The 20,444-nt window shown below is 39.8% G+C and overlaps 1 protein-coding gene across 2 annotated transcripts in view; it reads right to left on the bottom strand.

The window, feature by feature from the left end:
• Window positions 1-20,190, bottom strand: part of PPP3CA (protein phosphatase 3 catalytic subunit alpha) — a 332,320-nt gene extending 312,130 nt beyond the window's left edge. For both annotated transcript variants that reach the window (XM_050944451.1, XM_050944452.1), the window contains exon 1: window positions 19,635-20,190. In XM_050944451.1, coding sequence (XP_050800408.1) covers window positions 19,635-19,692 — 58 coding nt within the window. In that variant the 5' untranslated portion in view covers window positions 19,693-20,190. The remainder of the gene's footprint in view (window positions 1-19,634) is intronic.
• Window positions 20,191-20,444: the final 254 nt, after the last annotated feature.

The raw sequence follows: 20,444 nt of genomic DNA, 5'->3' as shown, positions 1-20,444 counted from the left end.
CAACCTCTTTTACTGGTAAAAGGTCCTGCTCGATATATTGGGATTCTGAACAAAAAAAAACAAAAAACAAAAAAAAAAAAAAAAGGGCTGTTACAGGGGCTTCTATTAAAAAGGGAGCAGTGCGTCAGCAATAGGAATAGGACCTCCCCAGACTGGTGGAAGAATCATTATGACATAACTAAGCCCACCAAACAACTCTAAGTAAAGAAAACCCCATTCACTTCACATCAGTGTCAAGTTTAAGGAGAAGGTCATTCATAAGCCTTTTGTGTATTTTTCCTAGTTCTGACTTAATACATTTACAGAACACTGTCCGATACAGCACAGTTGCAATTAATCAATCCAGTGTATTTTTTTTGAACGCCCTAAAAGTGTGTTTTAAAAATCAGTATAGTACAGAAGCTCTAGGGTAATTCTGAAGAAATTGGCTAATACCCTGCATTGTAAGCACAAGTTTGTATCTGGCATACCCAGAACATGCAAAGCCACATTTAATTTTAAGTGAGGGCTCCAGTGACTAAGAGCTAGGTGAAAAGGATTAGTTCTACCCATGAATTATCCTCAGAATGCCCCATTTAACAAACAAAAGTTCCTTTAAGGGACTGCATGAAAATTGTTTTTTAGTATTATAATTGCTAAATAACGATCTTATATTTGGAAGAAAATGGCTATTATGTTACTTGACCAATGGATTTTATTCACCTAATATAAATTCCTTTCATAGGGAAAAGTAAGGAAAGAGTTCTGCATTTAAAATATAGGGAGATTTTTCAGAAAACATGAAACTTGTGAGCCAAAAATATGAGCCCTGAAAAGAACATTTCCATTTTAGAGGAAATAATACAAAGAGGTATGCACCACACTTTTCAACCCAAGCCCAAAATAAAGTGATTCATTCTGTAGCGGAAACAACACTAAAAATGTTTTCACAAATTCATCTGTCTAGACAGAGCACCTAATCTCAACTGTTATACAAGTTGACTAGCCCTGTTGTGGTTGAAGGCTTGAAGGAAACAAAAAACAAAAAACCAGTTTGATTTTCCTTTAGCAAAAATGGTAGAGCTACTGCGTTTGAAGCCAAGAGTCTTTTCTTATTTCATTAATGTGGTCTCTAAGGCCCCAATCCTACAAAGAGATCCAAGCAAACAGACTCCTGTGCTCACATAGATCCCCACTGGGGTCTACCTTCTTGGAAGTCATTGCGGGATCAGAGCCTAGTTTTGCACATGCTCGCTCATTCGTGTGCATAATTACTATGTTTATGATCATGGACAGGGGCTTGTTAAGGCAAGTTGAATAATAATTAGTCCACCTACCTAATTTATCCTATACACAAACAGGATTCAACTCGTCACACACTGAAACCTACAAGCGCAATTCTGGACACTGGCTGAAAACCTGATATATTTTATACATCTGCAGACAACTGTTCATTTGAGGCAGCTTACTTGGCAGTTTCAGATGATAACCCTTGGCACAAATTGACAGCTGCTTTCAGTTACAGAGCTCAGGGTATCAGAGGGCATCAGGATATGATAGCTTCTCTGCATCACCGGGGGTGGAGGGGGATGGAAGTCTACAAATCAATCTTGGGGAAAAAAATCCCATGCTTAATATCTTTACCATAATGCCCACAGATGAAGCCATGTGCTAATACACAGAAGATAAAAAATAGCATCTCCTCTAAAGAAGTTAACACCTGTTGAGCGGGTCTTTCAGAACAACATTAAGAAAGATATTTTTCCTTGGAGACCTATCAGTGATTGGATTTAAGAGCAACTTGGGTTAAAGAGCACCACAAAGATACTCTCTCTGAGCAGTCACTGTTATTAAAAATCACTTACAGCTACAAGAACTCCTGGAACTATTTCAACATGGGCATATTAGTGGCAGACCACCATAATCTATCAATGCATCCTTGCAAGGAATGTCATTGACTGGCTCTGGTTAGCAGACTTTTTTTTTTTTTAAAAGCATAAGTCCACTGGCCTTTGAGTGTGAAATATAGATTTGATCGTAGTATTTAAATTATCAGCATCTCCAACAGTTAAGTAATACACATAATGAGGAATATATGGAAGAAAGTGTGTAGACTATTGCTACTGCAACCACTATAGAACAAAATGCTCCTGTCATACAAGCCTGTAAAGTTTCATGGCATCAAAAAAACCATGGTAACTGGAAAATACCCAAGATAGCCACAGAGTAGCCTTCTACTGAGGTTTTACTTGATGCAGTAGCCACTACTTCTAAGATTAGCCTAAACTAATAACGTACTGCAGCAATCCAGCGTCTGTGAATACAAGGTGAGTGATGCTAATACCACAGAGAAATGAAACACATTGATAGAGTTTAATGCGAGCGATATCCCTAATCTCTATATAGTAAACAGCAAATACTGTTTACTTGCCAGACACCTGCCACCTGAGGTTCATGGCCTCAGGGAAATAACACCAGGTTAAGAAGAACTGGGATTTGGTGTTCCCTAATGTACAGTTCTTTATAGTCATGGATTAACTCTTCTTGTTCCTTTAGATTTCAAATAAAAGTTCTTCACCTCCTTTGACACTTAAAACAAGTGCTGAATGACCTTATGCTGTTACTATACTTGTCAGAGCTCTTGATACGTTCTTTTCATGCAGAGGTGGTATGTGACATTTTTTAATAAAAAGTCAAGACATCAACAGTATGGGTTTTTTATTCTTAAATTTGAATATAGTTTAAAGCATGTTTGGCATTCAAAAATGCTTGGTGTGTGTGACAGGAGACTGAAACCTTCCAGCCACCTGCAGTACAGGTAGGCCATGGAGTCAGCCAGCGTCCTCCAGTGACCCAAGACAGACTAGGAGTCAAACGATCTGTGTTCTACTTCCCAGATCTGTCACCGGCCTGTTTTGTGGCTTCCATGTCTCAGTTTCCCCACATCTGTTAAATGAGGATAATGTCTACAGCCCTTTGAGATCTACAGATGAAAATGTGGTATAAGATTATGTGCACATACTCAGTCTACCAACATTCTTAACCCTGTACTGGAAAGACTATGTCTAATCATGAGAGGGTAGGTCAGTCTTTTCCCCTTCAATCCTTTGTTGAGTTTGCCAACTGACAGCATTTTCAGTATGTTGAGTCACCTGCCCACTGGGAATTTGACTAAGGGCTTGGCTACAGGGAGACTTAGTGTGCAGCAAGGCGGGATGTAAATGTACAGTTCATTAGCCTGCCAGACTGTGTCACCATGTGCACCCTGCTACTGCGCACTACATGCAGTACTTTTAGTGCATGGCAGCAGAGTGAACACAGCGATGTAGTCCACAGCATGCCAGTACACTATACATTTACACCCCAGCTTGCTGTGCTCTAAAACTCCAGTTAGACAAGGGCCCCAAGACTCAACTCTATTCACATACTACAGACCAAGCAATTGAAATAAATGCTAGTCGCTACCAACCTGGGTTAGCTGTGAACTAGTGAAGTAGGTATTAAATGTTTTGTACCCAGGGCCTTTTGTTGTCGGTTTTTATGTGCTAGTGTAGACAAAGCCTTTTTATCTGCAAAACTTTTGACCACACCCCTGAGACACACAAGTTTCACTAACAAAAGCACCAGTGTGTACAATGCCATTCCAATGGGAGACGCTCTCCTGCCAACATAGCTACCGTTGCTCATTGGGGGTGGTTTAATTATGCTGGCGGGAGAGCTCTCTTCGGCCAACATAGAGCGGCTTCACAGGAGATATTATAGTGGCACAGCTAAGGTCCATAGTGTAGACATATCCCAAGTTATCTTTAAATGTAATAGTAGAAAATTCCCCCACTAAGAGCTTTAAAGTACATACAAACTTTCTGTAGACGCTGGGCTGGATTATTCTTGTTCAATAACTTGTGCTGCTGAGACTTCTCCATGTTCAAAAGAACCATAGAAGAAACTTAGCTACCATGGGCCAGAGTTAAAATTCTCTTACTTTAACCTAACCTCTAAAATGAAGGCAGGTTTGCGCCACCTCCAGGAATGCATAAATGTATTTCAACATGGACCCAAAGGAATCCTTGCTCAGTCAGGTTAGCAGGCATTTTTTCTCCTTTATGAAAAATTAATTCATTAAGATGTGCTGTGGTGAGCAGAGATCTTTAAAGATTGTACTGTTTAAGTGCCTGAAGATAAGCTGGGGATAACATTTATAGATAATCGAAAGACAATTTAAGGTAGCTAGAAGGGGCCTATGTATCCAGCAGCCCCCATCAATTTCCTTTGTGAGCTTTCCTTCATACAATCAGATTCAAGCTCCCCACCCTCAAACACTGTCCCTTTTCCCCATGCTTCTCCACATTGTCTCTCTCATAGTAATCCTCTCAGTATTGGCTTCACACCTTACTTTAAACTGATCCATATGCTTGTAACTGTCCCTTGCTACTTGTCCAAGAAGCCCTCCCTCTTCCTTTATCATTTCTACAGTGCTCTCCTCAACACTAATGCTCTCCATGTTATACTGTGCCTTTTCTGTCAAACTGCAAGATCTTTGGGGCAGGTAATATGCCTTGCTCAATGTGGTATATAAGTTTATGGGGCTACAGATATGATTTTTAACATTAACATTTTCTTCGTGTATGAAATCCAATGCATCAGATAACAGCTGGAAGTTACACATATTAGGAGAGTTTACACATTTAAGGCAACCTGACTGCACTTAATAATTATGAATGCTCAGTTCTAAAATGGACAGTACATAGAAGAACTACATACAAAAACCAACACCTAGAGAGTCCACTGCTGTCTTTCAAAACAAATCAAGCTAAAAGAGCAAATTCACTCAAGTTTGAAAAAATTGGTTTAGATTACATTTCTCAGAAATGTTGACAAAAGAACATGCTCCATTTTCTACAAGAAGGGGAAATATTTAAACACACACAGAGGCAAATCTTATTTGTATTCAGGGAGCATCCAAAGCCCCAACTAGTGTCAGAAATGCACCAGATATGCTATTGTAACACCAAGAGACCCCGGTCATGAGCGGGCAGGATCGAACCTGGAACCTCAGTGCATGAGCCTCTACCACATGAGCTAAAAGTCAACTGGCTCTTAGCTAAGGCTATACAGCAGATTCATTTTAACTCTCTCTAAGGCCTTGTCTACACTGGGGGAGGGAGATCAATCTAAGTTATGCAACTTTCAGCTATGTGAATAATGTACCTGAAGTTGACATACTTAGATCTACTTATACCGCGGCGTCTTCACTGCAGTAGGTGGACTGCTGACGCTCCCTCTTTAACTCCGCCTACGCTTCTTGTTCTGGTGAAGTACTGGAGTTGATGGGAGAGCACTCGGCAGTCGATTTATTGCGTCTTCACTAGACGTGATACCTCCGGAGTGATCGAGCCAGTGCAGGTCAATTTAAGTGCAAACATGCCCTAAGTGGTCTTGGTGCCACTTAATGGGACAGAACACCACACCCAGAAGGTGTGTGCGTTACACTACATAAAACACAAGATGTTTACAATCTAATTTAAAACAAGATACACAATTGGGGAACAAATGATACATGGGAAGGAAGAAGAAGAACAAAGATGGCAATCATAAAATTATGCAATTCAGGCCTGATTCAAAGTTTACTGAAGTCAATGGAAAGACCTCTTTTGACTTTAATGAACTTTGGATCAAGCTCTTAAAGAGAAAAATTTTCAAAGACAAGTGTCAAATGGCACCTAACTACTAGTGAAATCAAAAGGCTCTTAGGCACCTTTGACCTTCACTGGGAATTTCAAAGGGAAATGCCAACTAGCTTGTAAGTCCCTTTGACTTTCAATAGCCAAACTGCCACCTGTGCCCTAGAAAATCTTCAAAGAGTCTAACGAAATGCAAGGCTATTCCTGTATCAGTGCCCTGAATTGAAAAGAGCATGGAAGAAACATTAAGGATAAAAGTTACCATATAGCATAACATTGTTCCCATTTGCTATCATTAACTATGGCTGCACGTGTCACTGTAGTTAATGACTAGCTGCGCTATTTCAGGTGTTCTAATACAGTATGATCATTGTAATTTACATCAGATTGAAACTTAGAGAGGCAAGCTGGGTGAAGTAACATCTTTTACTGGGCAATTTCTGTTGGTGGTAGCGACAAGCTTTCAAACTTACACAGGTCTGGGAAATGTACTTAGTGTCACAGATAAATACAAGGTGGAACAGATTGTTTAGCATAAGTAGTTATGTATTTCCAGGGACCATTCAATGTGAAGTAGCCCGTAAACAGCTCTCCAGTGATAGGGGGGGAAAGGGGGGAAAAAGGGGGGAGGGTTTAAATGGGTTATAGATTGTTGTAATAAGCCATAAGTCCAGCGTCTCTAGTCAGACCATGATTTTTAGTATCTAGCGAAAGTTGTTAATTAGCTGTGACACTCAGTACATTTCCTAGACCTGAAGAAGAGCTCTGTGTACGCTCAAAAGCTTGAGTCTCCCATCAACAGAGGTTGGTCCACTAAAATATATTACCTCATTCACCTGATCTCTTTAATAATACTCTAGGATCAACATGGAGACAACACCACTGCATACATCAGACTTAAACTTGGCAAAAATGATAAAAAAAATGGGGTGTGAAATGATTCAAATTGTTTTTAGTGGATAGTTTCAGATTCAAGTTCTCTTTGTCAGTCTTATCCCCTAAAACGTTGGTCATTAGGATGGGATATTACAATTGCCACTTTGAAATAAGAACAGCCAAGACAGTCCAAGTTTGTTATTGAAAAGCATCTGTCAGTGATATGGCAACATAACAAACTAAGGTGGCTGAAAAAACAGCTTTTAATTTGAAGACAGCAAGAGCATTTCCTCAGCCACACCCAAGCTTTATAAATGTCCTCTTGATAGTACCAGATGTGTCATACCTTGGATTTCTCAAGAAGATACAAGGGGAGGGAATATTGAAGGGGGCAGATACCAGCAGGGGCCACACATACAGACGTTTAAACAGAGGGTTTGTGATTAATCCAGTATGGCCCACCTTCTCTTCTGCTGAGATACTGTTTGACATCTAGACAGAAAGCTGTAAGGGAAAAGTAAAAGGTGTCCATAAGGACTCACCCTGGAACCTAGAATTTACTGCTCATGATCAGCTCTTGCTGTTTCTAGAATAAAGTGCACCAGAACAACTCACCTTTGCTCACCACCCATGCAGCAATGCAGAGAGTTGACAGAAGCCACTAGCACATAGGCACACCTTGAGAGAACTCACTCAATCAAACTGAAAGGTTGGGAGAAGAAAAAGAGAGAAGTAGAGTCTCAAAAAACTATAACTCAAGACCAGGAAATCTTTATGGGAACTGCATTCACATATATTTTATAGGGCTAAGAAAGCCACCAAAAACTGCAAAATCAGAGGGGGGACTGAAGAGACGGTATGAATGAAGACCCATACCTTAACAGTTTTGCAGTATGTTCTCTAATTAATATGCTTGAGCTGGATGTAGAATGGAAACACATCTCAGACTCTTCCATGCATTTTAGAGATACCATGGGTTTCCAAGCAGGGGCATAATGCACTCTCCCAAAATAAATAAAAGCAACCCTTATATCTGTACCAAAAAGCTGTGAAGGGAAAAAAAAGAGGGTAGAAGACTCTACAATTGTCAAGCACCCGCAGTGTGACTGGCTGCTGGAATGTTCATGCTTTGAAATGCCCATTATTTTGGAAGGAAATCCTTTCCAAGCTGGATAAATGGTCCTAAAACAGGAAATAAATGCAAAAGCTTCAAACTAAAAGCCAAATATGAAAGTCACATGCAGAATTCCTACCAAGATAGCTCAAGATTCTGATAACTAAATAAACTGAACAACGCTTTGTGTGAACCTGAAGGTCTAGCTGCAATATCACAATCTATATTTGTCAGCACATGCTATTTTCATTATTCTGATCAGAAATTTCAAGTATGTTTCAATTTCATGGCAACACTGCATAGACTTTTTTAGAGGCAGAATCAAGTATTTATGCAGCACTTGTTCCATTACCAATTTATGTATTAAATAGTCATAATGATTTCTTCAGTGAAGAGTACAGCCCACACCATCTGTAGATTTTGGATTTTTATCTCACCTTGTGCATAGCAGAACTCATGAAAGAAACGAAAATACAACAACAATTCAGCCAATTCAAGGCAAGTACTACTGTATTTTGATCTATACAAGTACTTAGCTGCTATAAACTGCCTAAGCTGCATCTCACTAAATGATGGATGGAGAAATTAATAAGATATAATGTAGATTTTTAAGACTGACATGTCATTTTATCTCAATAATGGTTTGAATGATCCAATATTTTATATTAATACTGCACTTTTCATTTAGACAACTCTATAATGCATCAGATTTTTTGTTCTATTAGTCTAGATATGCCCTTTTGTATTGTTCTGCCTCTTAAAATATAAGATATTGGCAAAAATAGCTGCTACTTCAATCAAAATAAATCATTAACATTCCTTTTACCATAATTCCTCTGCCTGACCCTCTCAGGCTACTTACAATATGTTCTTTACCAAGGATGTTTTTAGAAGTGCAAGAAGCAAGACTTGAAAAATCCACTGATCTGTGGGGATCAAGAAACTTTTCTGGGTGAATACCATCCATTTCTGCAGAATATAAGGATCCTCTCCCCCTCCCAATTAAAGTATATCCCTTTTTGTTGCACAGGTAAACTTCCAAACACGAGCAGAGTGTAAATCAAGGCAGTGTGGTCTTCTGAAGTATGCAGAAAGTCAGCTCCAGTGCCTAGGCTTCTGCTCAATGCTTTTCCAAGCTGCAAAAACTGACAAGCATGCTGAGAGTTTTCAGAGCTGCCACTGAGCATCTTGCAAGCAACAATGAAACCACAAGAGTCAAGTCAACTTTGTTCTAGTAGATCTTGGGAAAAAGCTATGGGCACCAGCAGAAGTAGGCACCAGAGATAGTCATTAGGAGTGGAAGATGCAAAAAAATGAGAGACTGCAGGAAAAGGTAGCAGGCATGTACACCCAAACGAGCAGCACCCTTACAGTAGTCAGGAGGCTCTGGAATTAAATGGATTTGTATGTGGGGGCTGGACAAAACACAGAAATAGTGATCTTGTCTCTTCTAGCAGCTACCTAATGATGAAGACTTTAATGAGATTAGAGACCTACTAGCCAGTGGTAACAAAACAAACAGAACCTTGAATAAGGTCCACAGACAAAACCTGGCAGGTGTTCCCCATTTCACAGCAGGGGGGTGGGAGGGAGAAAGGACTTGGCTTCTCAACTGATCATCATCCTTGGACCTTCAGCTAGTCTGCTGGCTATTAGGAGTCTGGCATTTTCCAAGCCACACATATGACGGGGTGCGTTGATGGGGGAGATTGACAATTATTTCTTTACAGAACATACAAGTGTACTAAGCGCTTCACAGAAGATACAAAAAACATACCATACACCTGGGCCCTGCCCCAAGAAACCTGCAATCTAATCATCCAATCCTGCAAACATAAACAGGCATAAAACTTTAAGCATGAGAGTAGCCACACTGACTTCAATGAGACTACTTGTGCTTACAGGGAAGCACATGTAGAATTATAAAACTGAGGAGCATATATGTCTATAGCATTAGCAGAGAAGGAGAGAAGTGGGAAAGGAAAAGAACACAATGTAGGGACAGAAAGAAAGAACAGAGGAGGGAAGACAAGTGAGAAGAACCTGAAAACAAAGGAGGTTGTGACTAAGTACAGCACACAATGGCTTTATTTTTTTAAATTGCAGAGGGCATTGCCACACAAGTTCCTTCCTCCTAGCTAGCAGGGGTAGTCCTTAGGCCAGGAAGTATCAGGTAAATTTTTTTTCAAGCTTTGGTAAAATGCTTTGTACTGTATAGGAATCTAATATTTCAGTTCCCAAAACCCACGTATGCTCAAGGCAGAGTTGGCATCTTATCCTAAAAAAAACAACACCCACACACCATACCACACCCCTCACGTAAACTATCTTATAAATCAGAAACATATGATTTGCATGTCTGTCTTTTGGAATTTTTGCCCCAGGGTCCACAGATAAATTGTGTTATTCCGAACTCATGTTGGTACCCTGGTTAAATCTTAAATAAATAAGAGTCACGTTCTCTTCATACAGTAGTGTTGCTATGCCAACGTTAACATGCCTAACCTTGCCTATAAAAATAGATCAAGTCAATTTCAAAATGCGTGCAAACTACTGTGTCAAAGAGGTACTACTGTAGAGGTGTTATTCCAACAGTATCAACCTTTTGGTGGAAGAGTAAGTAGAGAAAAAGAAGAGCAGCAGCATAGGTTTTTAGCAATCAGAAGTAATATTCACAATCAAAGCGTTCTTCTGCTCCCTCCGTTTCTCCACATACAATGTTCTACCTCTGCAGCATAGTAAGTGAAGAGAAAAAGTAAAAGAAACAGAGCTTTGTACTTCCCATTAATATATGTTTGATCCACAATCTGAACAGCTGGTTAATGCAAGATAGATATTCATGTGAGTAACTTTATTCACATAATTATTTGCAGGGCTGAGGCCATACATTTTATCATGATTACATAATTGACTAACAGGCCATCAATGATCTTTTATGAGGGAAAGCAAGGGAGGTATTGACTCATCAGAAGAGGAAATGGTTGTACGTGTTCAACTTAAAGAACTGATGTGATGCACGGTAACATCTTAAATTCAACTCATGTAACCACATAAAAAGCGTGCACTCTCAGATTCTTGTATCTGAAGTTTCCTTGAAGTGGGTTTCTCTTTAGAAAGTTGTGGCTTCCTTTAGGGCACACTTTACAAATTTTAAAAGTGTTCAATAATATTTTTATAAATATCCCTTAAAATAAGTTTTTAGAAATAAATAATGCAGAAAATGTGTCTCCTACACTTCTTCACCAGTGCCAGAAGGAAATATAGCCCTTAACATGAGATGTTACTTCAGTTTGCCTGAGCATTCTTGATGGAACTAGCATTGATATTTAAATGAAGAACGAAACCCAGATTTTAGGCTCTCTTTTTTATTTTTTAAAAACAGAAAAAGTGACTACACAGAAACTTGTTATAAAAGGGCACTTCTTAATTTTAAAGCCACACTGGAGAACTAAAAAACAGTGGAGAACTAAAAAATAAAGCAGTTCAATACAAACTACCACCACTTACTTATTAACAATGGCTGAACTGAATTTTCCAACTGGTATTTCTAAAGGTTTTTGAACAATAGGAGCCTGCTTAAGCTTCTGAAATTTGTCGGAGTGACTGAAATGCTGTGAACCCAAGATACCCAGTGAAGGATAATCTCACTATTCATATGCTCTCTGTCTGTTGCATGGCACGTAATGGAGAACACTACAGGAAAAGTGTCTACTTGCACCAAGAGAGGCGTACAACAAAAAGAATTATGGCCTGATTTGGGGTGGAGAAGAAGAAATAGAGAAGAAAGTTAGAAGTAGCTGCTCTATTCTATGCAGCATTCTCCAATGGAAAGTGGCATAAGTTACAATTTGCTGCTTAATGTCAATAACACTGAGTATTAACTCCCCTTTCACAGTTCCGAACACCAAAAAGCATGCACCCTCTGCTGTCTGGAACCAAGCACAGACTAGGAGAGAGCATGGGTCATCGTAGAGCAGTGGTTCCCAAACTAGGGTTTGTGAACCCCTGGGGGTTCGTGAAATGTTACAGGAGATTCTTGGGAAAAAAATTCCTAATGGCGGACAGAGCTGTCCCTAGGGACCACGAACAGCACGAGGACAGCACCCAGGAGCCCCTGGATTTCCAGAGCTAAGCAGATCAAGCAAGCATATCTATCACATTGAGGAGATTTAAACTTCAAGACTCCTTATAAGAAATGGAAAAGGAAGTGGATTTTTTTGCCATTTTTAAAATTAAATAGGCAGTTAGTATTGTTTTTTTAAATTATGAAGAACAAATTTAAGCTTTGTTGTAATGTGCATCGTTTGCCTAGACTGCTCAAGATCTGAATGCTTGTGCAGGAGGAACTCTTCGAGTTGGCTTCTTAAATACCTTCTTGCTGTTTCACATCTGATGCTCCTTGATGAAACATAGGAGCCTTGTCTTATAACAGGCTTATTCAAAGCTATACAAGTTACAAAAGTGAGATCTTGGAAGAGTATTGTTGTTTTCATAAAGGTAATAAAAATACTGTAATGATAAATAATTATTAACAATAAATAGTGTGTAATAAGCATGTCATAAAAACAAATGTCCAAGGCCACTGCTTTTATAATTTATATTCAGATAAAGGAGAAAATCCCTGGAAATATTCATTTTTAGGAGGGGGTCTGCAAGTCTTGACATTTTAGAGAAAGGGATTCACAGGCTGAAGTAGTTTGGGAACCACTGTCATAAAGCCATAAATTGTGCAGAAAAAAACTTTCTATCCATAGTTTGACCAAAGACTTTCCCCAAAAAATCTCTGGCCTCCAGGCATTCACAAAGCTGCCTGACAGTTCTCCACCATCCATCACAGATCTCTCCAGACAGCAAAGTTCTAATTAAGATCAGATGTGTTTCCCTTCAGTGTGTTTGTACAAGAGAAGGTCTTATATGGTAGATTTGAAAAGTTTATTCGATTAATTGATTTTAGTTACAAAAATGATAGTATTCATGGCTGAACAAAGGTTAAGCAAATTAATGACTAGCTAAGTGAAACATTACTGCACAAATACATATCCTGCTAGAATTTTATTTTGATTTAACTTGTTCAGCTTACTGTTTCAATATTTTAGATATCTAAATATTAGTATACCTCTACCTCGACATAACGCTGTCCTTGGGAGCCAAGAAACTTACCACGTTATAGGTGAAACCGCATTGTATCAAACTTGATTTCATTTGCCAAAGCGCACAGCCCCACCCTCCCGGAGCACTGCTTTACCACGTTATATCCAAATTCGTGTTGTATTGGCTGGTGTTATATCAGGGTAGAGGTGTAATATAAAAATGAATACTAGTTGTATATATTATGTACACAGAGTGCAAGTTCTACACATATTAGATCAGTTTTAACACACACACACACACACACACACACACACACACACACACACACACCAGTATTCCACTGATAGAATTAACTCAGTGAATTCTGTTTTAGACTAGTGTGGGACCACAATCAGGACAGATACATATAAGAACAGAAGTGAGCCAAGATATTTTCTTTGATTAACTGTAGTGCAGGGACTATGCAAGTATGCAGTTGTCGTTCTTTCCTCAACTGTAGTTTACATGGCCTGTTTTACTGAGTGAGGACAGATGGGTCAAGATTCTTTGTTCATTTGAAAAATGCAATGGGATCTTTAAATTTCCCACTAAAACGTTACAAAACAGAGGCACTGGGCATGTCTCATGTCTTATATGAAGTTTAAGGAATTGATCAAGAGCAAACAATCCCAAATGACAGCAGTAGTACAGTTTTCCATATTGCTGAATGCAGATTGTCTCCTGCATCTCCTCACTCCAAACCTGACCCCACACTTTTCGTACAGAAAGTGCAATCCTTTATTACATGAAAGTGTACTATGACAATATTGAAGAGGAAACAAAAAGCATTCAGCTTTAATATCACATCAATCACCAAGTGACTCCCTCCACGATCCTTGTTTGCACGACCCTATTCAGGGAAAAGGAGCATTGTAAGCATCTAATCTCCCTTCGCTTAGGTCTCTTAACAAATTTAATTCTTGATGTGTATTTCCTAATTCACCAATTTTGAGCACCACTCTATTCGCACCAAAGCAGCATCAATCAAGACATACATGAAGCAGTCACAAAGGGTGAAAAGTTTTATTTTTATTTCTATTTTTTACAAAGTTTAGTTGGTTTAAAAAGAATTAAAAAAGAAACCCTAAAAAATATCCTAGTGTCAGCTCTAAACAGCAAGAAGTATCAGTGCTTGAAGACTTACATTTGCTTCATCAAAGGAGAACAGTTCTGCAATACACCTGGGAATGCTCTGGATTCCAGTTTGAGGCACTGCCCTACAAAAAGCGCATACATTTTTCTAAGTACTGAAGTTTAGAGTTTCCACTGAGCCTTATCCCCTTGCTCATAGCAATATGTACCAGTCACCACTACACACGAATATGAACCTAAAAATCAAGACTAGCCACAAAATGCACTGATTTGATAAACACCTGCTAGTGTAACTAAACAAGCTACTTTATTTGTTAGGTATTGAGGTATAAAATATCGAAGATTTAAATAGAGAGAGTCAGGGCCACACCAAGAAACTATATAAATCTATCCATATATTTTACACATAAGCATTTCAGGAGACTGTAATGCAACACAGAACATTCTGAAGAGACTGATAATGTGATATAGAGCCTTTCCCTTCTAGGTCACTGGTTCAAATCTTGCCAAGGGCAACACCTTTTGATCACTACTGAAATTAGACAGCTGTTCTGTGAACTTTGTGGGATGAGTTAGTTCTCTCGGTTCACCTTAAAATCCAGTGCCAAACCTAGCACACTGATACGCTCACTGGCAAATTTCAGAGGCTTCAAGTGGTAAACTAGTGTGGATAGGTTTCACAGTAGTAGCCGGGTTAGTCTGTATCCACAAAAAGAACAGGAGTACTTGTGGCACCTTAGAGACTAACAAATTTATTTGAGCATAAGCTTTCGTGGGCTACAGCCCACTTCATTGGATGCATGTAGTGGAAAATACAGTAGGAAGATGTATACACACAGAGAGAACATGAAAGAATGGGTGTTACCATACACACTATAAGGAGAATGATCCATTAAGGTGAGCTATTATCAGCAGGAGGGGAAAAGAACTGTTTGTAGTGGTAATGAAAATGGCCCATTTCCAGCAATTGACAAGGAGATGTGAGGAACTGTAAAGGGGGGGAGGAAAATAAGCATGGGGAAATAGTTTTATTTTGTGTAATGGCCCATCCACTCCCAATCTTTATTCAAGCCTAATTTGATTTCCCCCCCAGCCACCCCCCACAGTTACTCACATCTCCTTGTCAATTGCTGGAAATGGGCCATTTTCATTACCCCTGCAAACAGTTCTTTTTCTCTTCTGCTGATAATAGCTCACCTTAACGGATCACTCTCCTTATACAGTGTGTATGGTAACACCCATTCTTTGATGTTCTCTGTGTTGTATATACATCTTCCTACTGTATTTTCCACTACATGCATCCAATGAAGTGGGCTGTAGCCCACAAAAGCTTATGCTCAAATAAAATTGTTAGTCTCTAAGGTGCCACAAGTACTCCTGTTCTTTTAGTGTGGATAATTAGCCACCTTTTCATTCAAGGGGAGGGCTAGAAGCTCATAAGCAGAGTGACATGGAGAAGGTTACCCTCTCAGCATCTGTCATACCTTTCTATGGGGACATGAAGGACTTCAACCTACAGGGTTTTCAAGCCAGCACCTTTCAGCAACACTGAGATTTGAAGGGCCTCAATCCTGTAAACACTCAGGCTCATGCACAGCTCTAGGCATATGAGTAATCCCACCGAACTAATCATATGCGTGTTTGCAGAACAATACATTTTAAAATAGGATTTTCACATGTTAATAACAACAGTCTAAAGCTGACTTGTCTAGGTTACAGTTGTAAGAAGTTCTCAACCCTCTTTGCATCATAATAATTAAGGAGAAAGAAGTGGAATAATCATTGCTTGACCAAAGTACAATAGTATCCTTCAGACTGACATGCAGGATACTTTTTCCCTACCATTCCCAAGAACACACTTCTGTCAACTCTTACAAAAGTGAATTTGCTTTTGAAAATTTGCCATTTTAATACACGAGTTTGAATTACTTCTTCATATTGCTCACTGTACAGTAATTTCAGACATGTGAATATTAAGATTTCACTCAATAAGCTGTCAGGTGCCACTGTGAACAAATCACATAATGCAGGTAGGAGAAAGCCAAGATCTCACAAGGCATTCAGTAACACCTAACTGTACTGTGACAAAAAGAGGACGTTTTACTTTGAGTTAAATCAGTTTGACAGTCTAGAAAATTCCATGTGAGTAGCACGGTATGAAATACTTACTTGCACTTAAGTCATTTCTCATCTTTAGAGTCACTCTCTTTAGCAGTATCTTTAGAAAAAAACAAAACAAAAAACCACCCAACAGGTGTCAGCAATACAGCAATCTGTTTAAAACTGCTAGAATTCTCACCCCCTCAAACCCACCACTAACTGTTATGTAGTAGTACCTACCTAAGGTTCACACAGAGCTTGGAGATCTTGATATAACAAGACATCTCCTGTCATGTGTTGACTAATTGTGATCTTGCAAAACTAAACTTATAACTTTGCAGTAGGTAAATCGTCAAATCCTGACTGGTAGAGCCACTGCTTCTTGTGCAGTCAGAAAAATTAATCAAATCTAAAGCCTATATACATGACGAAAAAATGTTTCTCCCCCAAATAAGGTTCCATGTTACAATTTATTAATCTTTTAAAAAAAAAGACTCTCAGTTTATACTGGCTATATCGGAACATGGTCCAGAAGATGCATTTTTCTTTGTTACAATTTAAGGCTCACTGATTATCTGCATATGTGTTTTAATGCTTGATTTTTATTAATTTTACCATTGCAAGGCTATTCAGCTTTTCCTCTCATGAAGATATAGATAATGACCTATGAAAAAGAAATACTATAGCTCTGACTAATGTAATACAGGACCTGGGATTCTACAGCACTAAATTAAGTTAAGAATCACATTTGTTTTGTTATTACAAGTGAAAAAAGCTACATTACTATCTTTCTTCATTATGCTTCTAAACAATAAAAAAGCAGTTCAGTGAATGCAATTTAAAATGAATATGATACAGTATAAAAGTAATCCTATTAAGAGTTCACTGTGCATTACTCACTCCAGGTTCTGTATTTAAGCATTTAACCGGATTTTGGTGCTTAATAAAAGAATGAACCAGTTAAATGAATCCAAATATTAACTACGAAATGTTGACATATAACAACTATCAGGCCAAATGAATAAATAAGTCTTCTATGCACGATTTAGGTCAATTTCTGTTCCTTCCTTCAATTCCTCTTAATGAATACTTCATAAAAGGAATAAAATCTTAAATGTTTGGTGGACTGAATGTTCACAAAATCCACACCAAAAAAAGTAAGAAATCTCAACTATCTGTGCTGTCAAAGTATCTTATAAATAGTGTTTCTGGGAAGTTTGGAGCCTATATACTCATTAACACAGAATGAAGAGTAACAATGTGAAGAGTGATTTAAGATTAAGAGTCATAAGGAGACTAAAACCTCACATTAATGTGTAAAAACAACAAACAAAAAAACCACCACCTTAGACTGATTATAGTGCCTTTAAAGACAACAGTAATGGAGTCTATTACTAAATGCAGGAGTAGCAATTTTATTTATCAGCATTCAGAAAAGCAAAGATGATATTATTTTAAGTAAAAAGATAATGAGTCAAATCCTGCATCTGTTCTTATTCAAGCAGAATATCCACTGAATTTAAGTTTTCCCTGAGTAAAGTCCATACAATTTGGTCCTACCTTTACACAGAGTCAAACACAAAATTTAAGAAGAAATCTTCATTCAACCCCCAATTACTAGTGTACTCCAGACATTATGCAAAATATTTGTAATGTACGAAATGTTTGTAATATACATAATATCTCTAATTGGAGGGTATCAAAAAAGTCTAGTCATATATTATAAACTTTAAAAACCTTGCTCTTTTACTTTGATGTCACAGGACCATAATTCAATGTAATATTACCTAAGTCATGTGACAAATATTTCTTATTTCACAAGATAAAGGCAAACTCCATTTTTTAGAACTCTGTTACTATAGTGCATACAACCAAGTTTCTTTAAAAAAAACACACCTCAGATATGAAACAATTAGAAAAAAACAGAAAAATTAAAATACAAAGATTTAAATGATGTGAATTTCTCAATAAGATTTACATTGGGTTTTGGTTGATGCTCAAGTAAACACATAAAATTGTGCAAGATACAGAGCCAATTTTGTCTAAGTTTCGTGGATTCTGGAATCATTAACAGCCCATTTGGAGCTTGTATTTCACCAAAAAAATCTGGAGATGAATACAGGTTTATAGCCTATGATGGATACACTGTATTACACCAAAGTATTATATAGAAATACGCACATTTTACATATATTAAAATCACACACATTTGTTCCATATAGGAATAAATATTCTTTTATTGCTGTGCACTGTGTTTGTGTGGGTACTGAAAACTCTTGAATGTTTTTCAACAAATGAGTGGCTCAGGAGCATTCAACTCATAGAACACATATGTATGTTTTTACAATGGAGCGAAGTCACCAAGATTATATTTATTTGTGGGGAACAACACCCACAAGCAAATATGTGCACACACATGCAAAGATACAAGGGCACACAGTGTCTCTGTTGGATAACTACACATTCAGCCAGGCCAAATCATAAACAATAACCATGATGGGGGAAGTGGCTTGGATTGCCTTCTACTGTGCTTAATGTTCAGAATGTATTATGCTGCTTGCACATGCATTTTCATCTCCTAGAGAGGATGATCCTGGATAAATATTCCACATTCTAGAGAGTCACATTCCCCTCCCCAGAGGAAATTCATTTGTCTACTGGACTACATGACATCGCCCAGAGAAAAAAAAAGAACTTCCCACTGCCGCTGCAAAGGCTCTTCCTCACCATACCAGCACTGGTGGCTGGGTGGATAGGCTAGGTGTGTACACAGAGACAGAGATCGGCGGATCCTCCTTCTCTAGGTGGAGAAATAGACCATAAAGGACTGAAAGCAAGAGTCCCCCCCGCGAACAGAGATCTCTGTGAATCAACCGCTGGCTCCAGGTGTCACCCACATCAAGCAGCACGTTTGAGAGAGGGAAGGGAGAGGAGAGATGTCAGCGACGCGAGGGGGGGGGGGGAGAAGGAGAGCCCCAGCTGTCAGGATCGGGGGATTTAGGGGCATATTCATGCATGCGGGGAGCTGAAATGCAGTGACAAGATCTGCCTACAGCCAGCGGAGCCTGCGTGTGAACCCGGCCACCCAACCCAAAGGGGCTCGGATCAGGCCGAGGAGGGGGAAATGCCCGAAGAAGTAGCCAGAGGAGAGGAGGGAGTCAAGCTCTTGTGCTTCTCTCCCTCCCCTCCCTTTTGCCTCAGACACTCCAGCAACTAAGGAAGCTGGGGCTCCCCCTCTCTCTCGCGAGCCCTGTGCAATCACTTGAAGGCAGAGGGGGGAGGCACGGGGAGAAAATGCTGCAATGTAGCCCTAGGCAGAGAGATCTCCCGAGCAAACCCAAACCCCGAGTCAGTAGTGCAAGATACCAATCAAATTACCACCCCCAGACACAACCCTGACCAACAGCCACCACTTCCTATATCTCTCACAGAGCTACTCCCTATTCACTCCCCCATCACCGCCTCCTCCACCCCCCTCCAAACACGTCTCGTCTATTTAGCAACTGCAGGCACAGTAAATAAGCAGACCCCGTTCCTTGGAAGGGGAGAGACGTACAGTATCTTGAAGGACGGTGGTAGCCAAATTAAAAAAAAATGGAGGAGGGGCAGTGCAAGTAGACAGCTGTCTGTACGTGTCCGTATGTGCACGGCACAGCACTTACCTTTCACCACCCTGTCCGTCGTTGATAACTTCGGATCAATTGCCTTATGCTCAGACATTTCCAGCAGCCGGAGGCAGAAGGGAAGGGCTCGCTCCCTCACACAGCACAGACACAAGGCTGAGACGGCTGCTGCAGCAACAAACGGCCAGTCAGTGTCTCTGGGTCCTTGGCTATGGTTAAAGTTATTGCCCCTCTTGCCTGCTGTTTGGTTTGCTTTGCTTTGCTTTGCTCTGCTTTCCTTTCCTTCCCTTCCCTTCTTCTTCTTCCTCCCCCGCCTCCTCCTCTAGTTAATTATTTATCTCAATCACGCCACTCGCTTCCTTATTTATGTTTTTTGCATAAATAACGGGCAAAATCAGCCAGAAAAAAATAAATTTAAAAAAAATAATCAGGGTGCAAATGCAGCAGCCCTGGGCTTCCTTCCCCCACAGCAGCAGAACGGCTGCTGCTCCAGCTCCTCTGGCTGCTGCACTGGATCTGGATACGTCTCTTCCCCCTCCTCTCTCTTTTCACTCACATAGGCACAGCCACTAAGCTGCACACGGTCCAAGGCGCAACCTACCCTCACCGCCTAGCCTTACACCCGCATCTCCCTCCCAGCTCCCTCTCCGCCGCCCCCATCTCTCTCTCGCAGCCATTGGCTCAGGCCGGGCTGCCAATCACTGTCAGGTAACCACCGCCCGCCTCTCCTCCCAGGTGTTCTGACGACTCCCACCATTAGCCGGGCTGGGGGCAGGGGAGCGGGAGCACAGCGGCAGCTGGGGGTCGAATTCTCCCCGGAGCGTTCTAAAGGCTTGGTTGAGCAGCAAG

This window comes from Gopherus flavomarginatus, chromosome 3 (genome assembly GCF_025201925.1).
Source record: "Gopherus flavomarginatus isolate rGopFla2 chromosome 3, rGopFla2.mat.asm, whole genome shotgun sequence".
Lineage (NCBI taxonomy): Eukaryota > Metazoa > Chordata > Testudines > Testudinidae > Gopherus > Gopherus flavomarginatus.
Note: the sequence above shows the minus strand (reverse complement) of the source record. Positions and strands in the feature narration are given on the sequence as shown.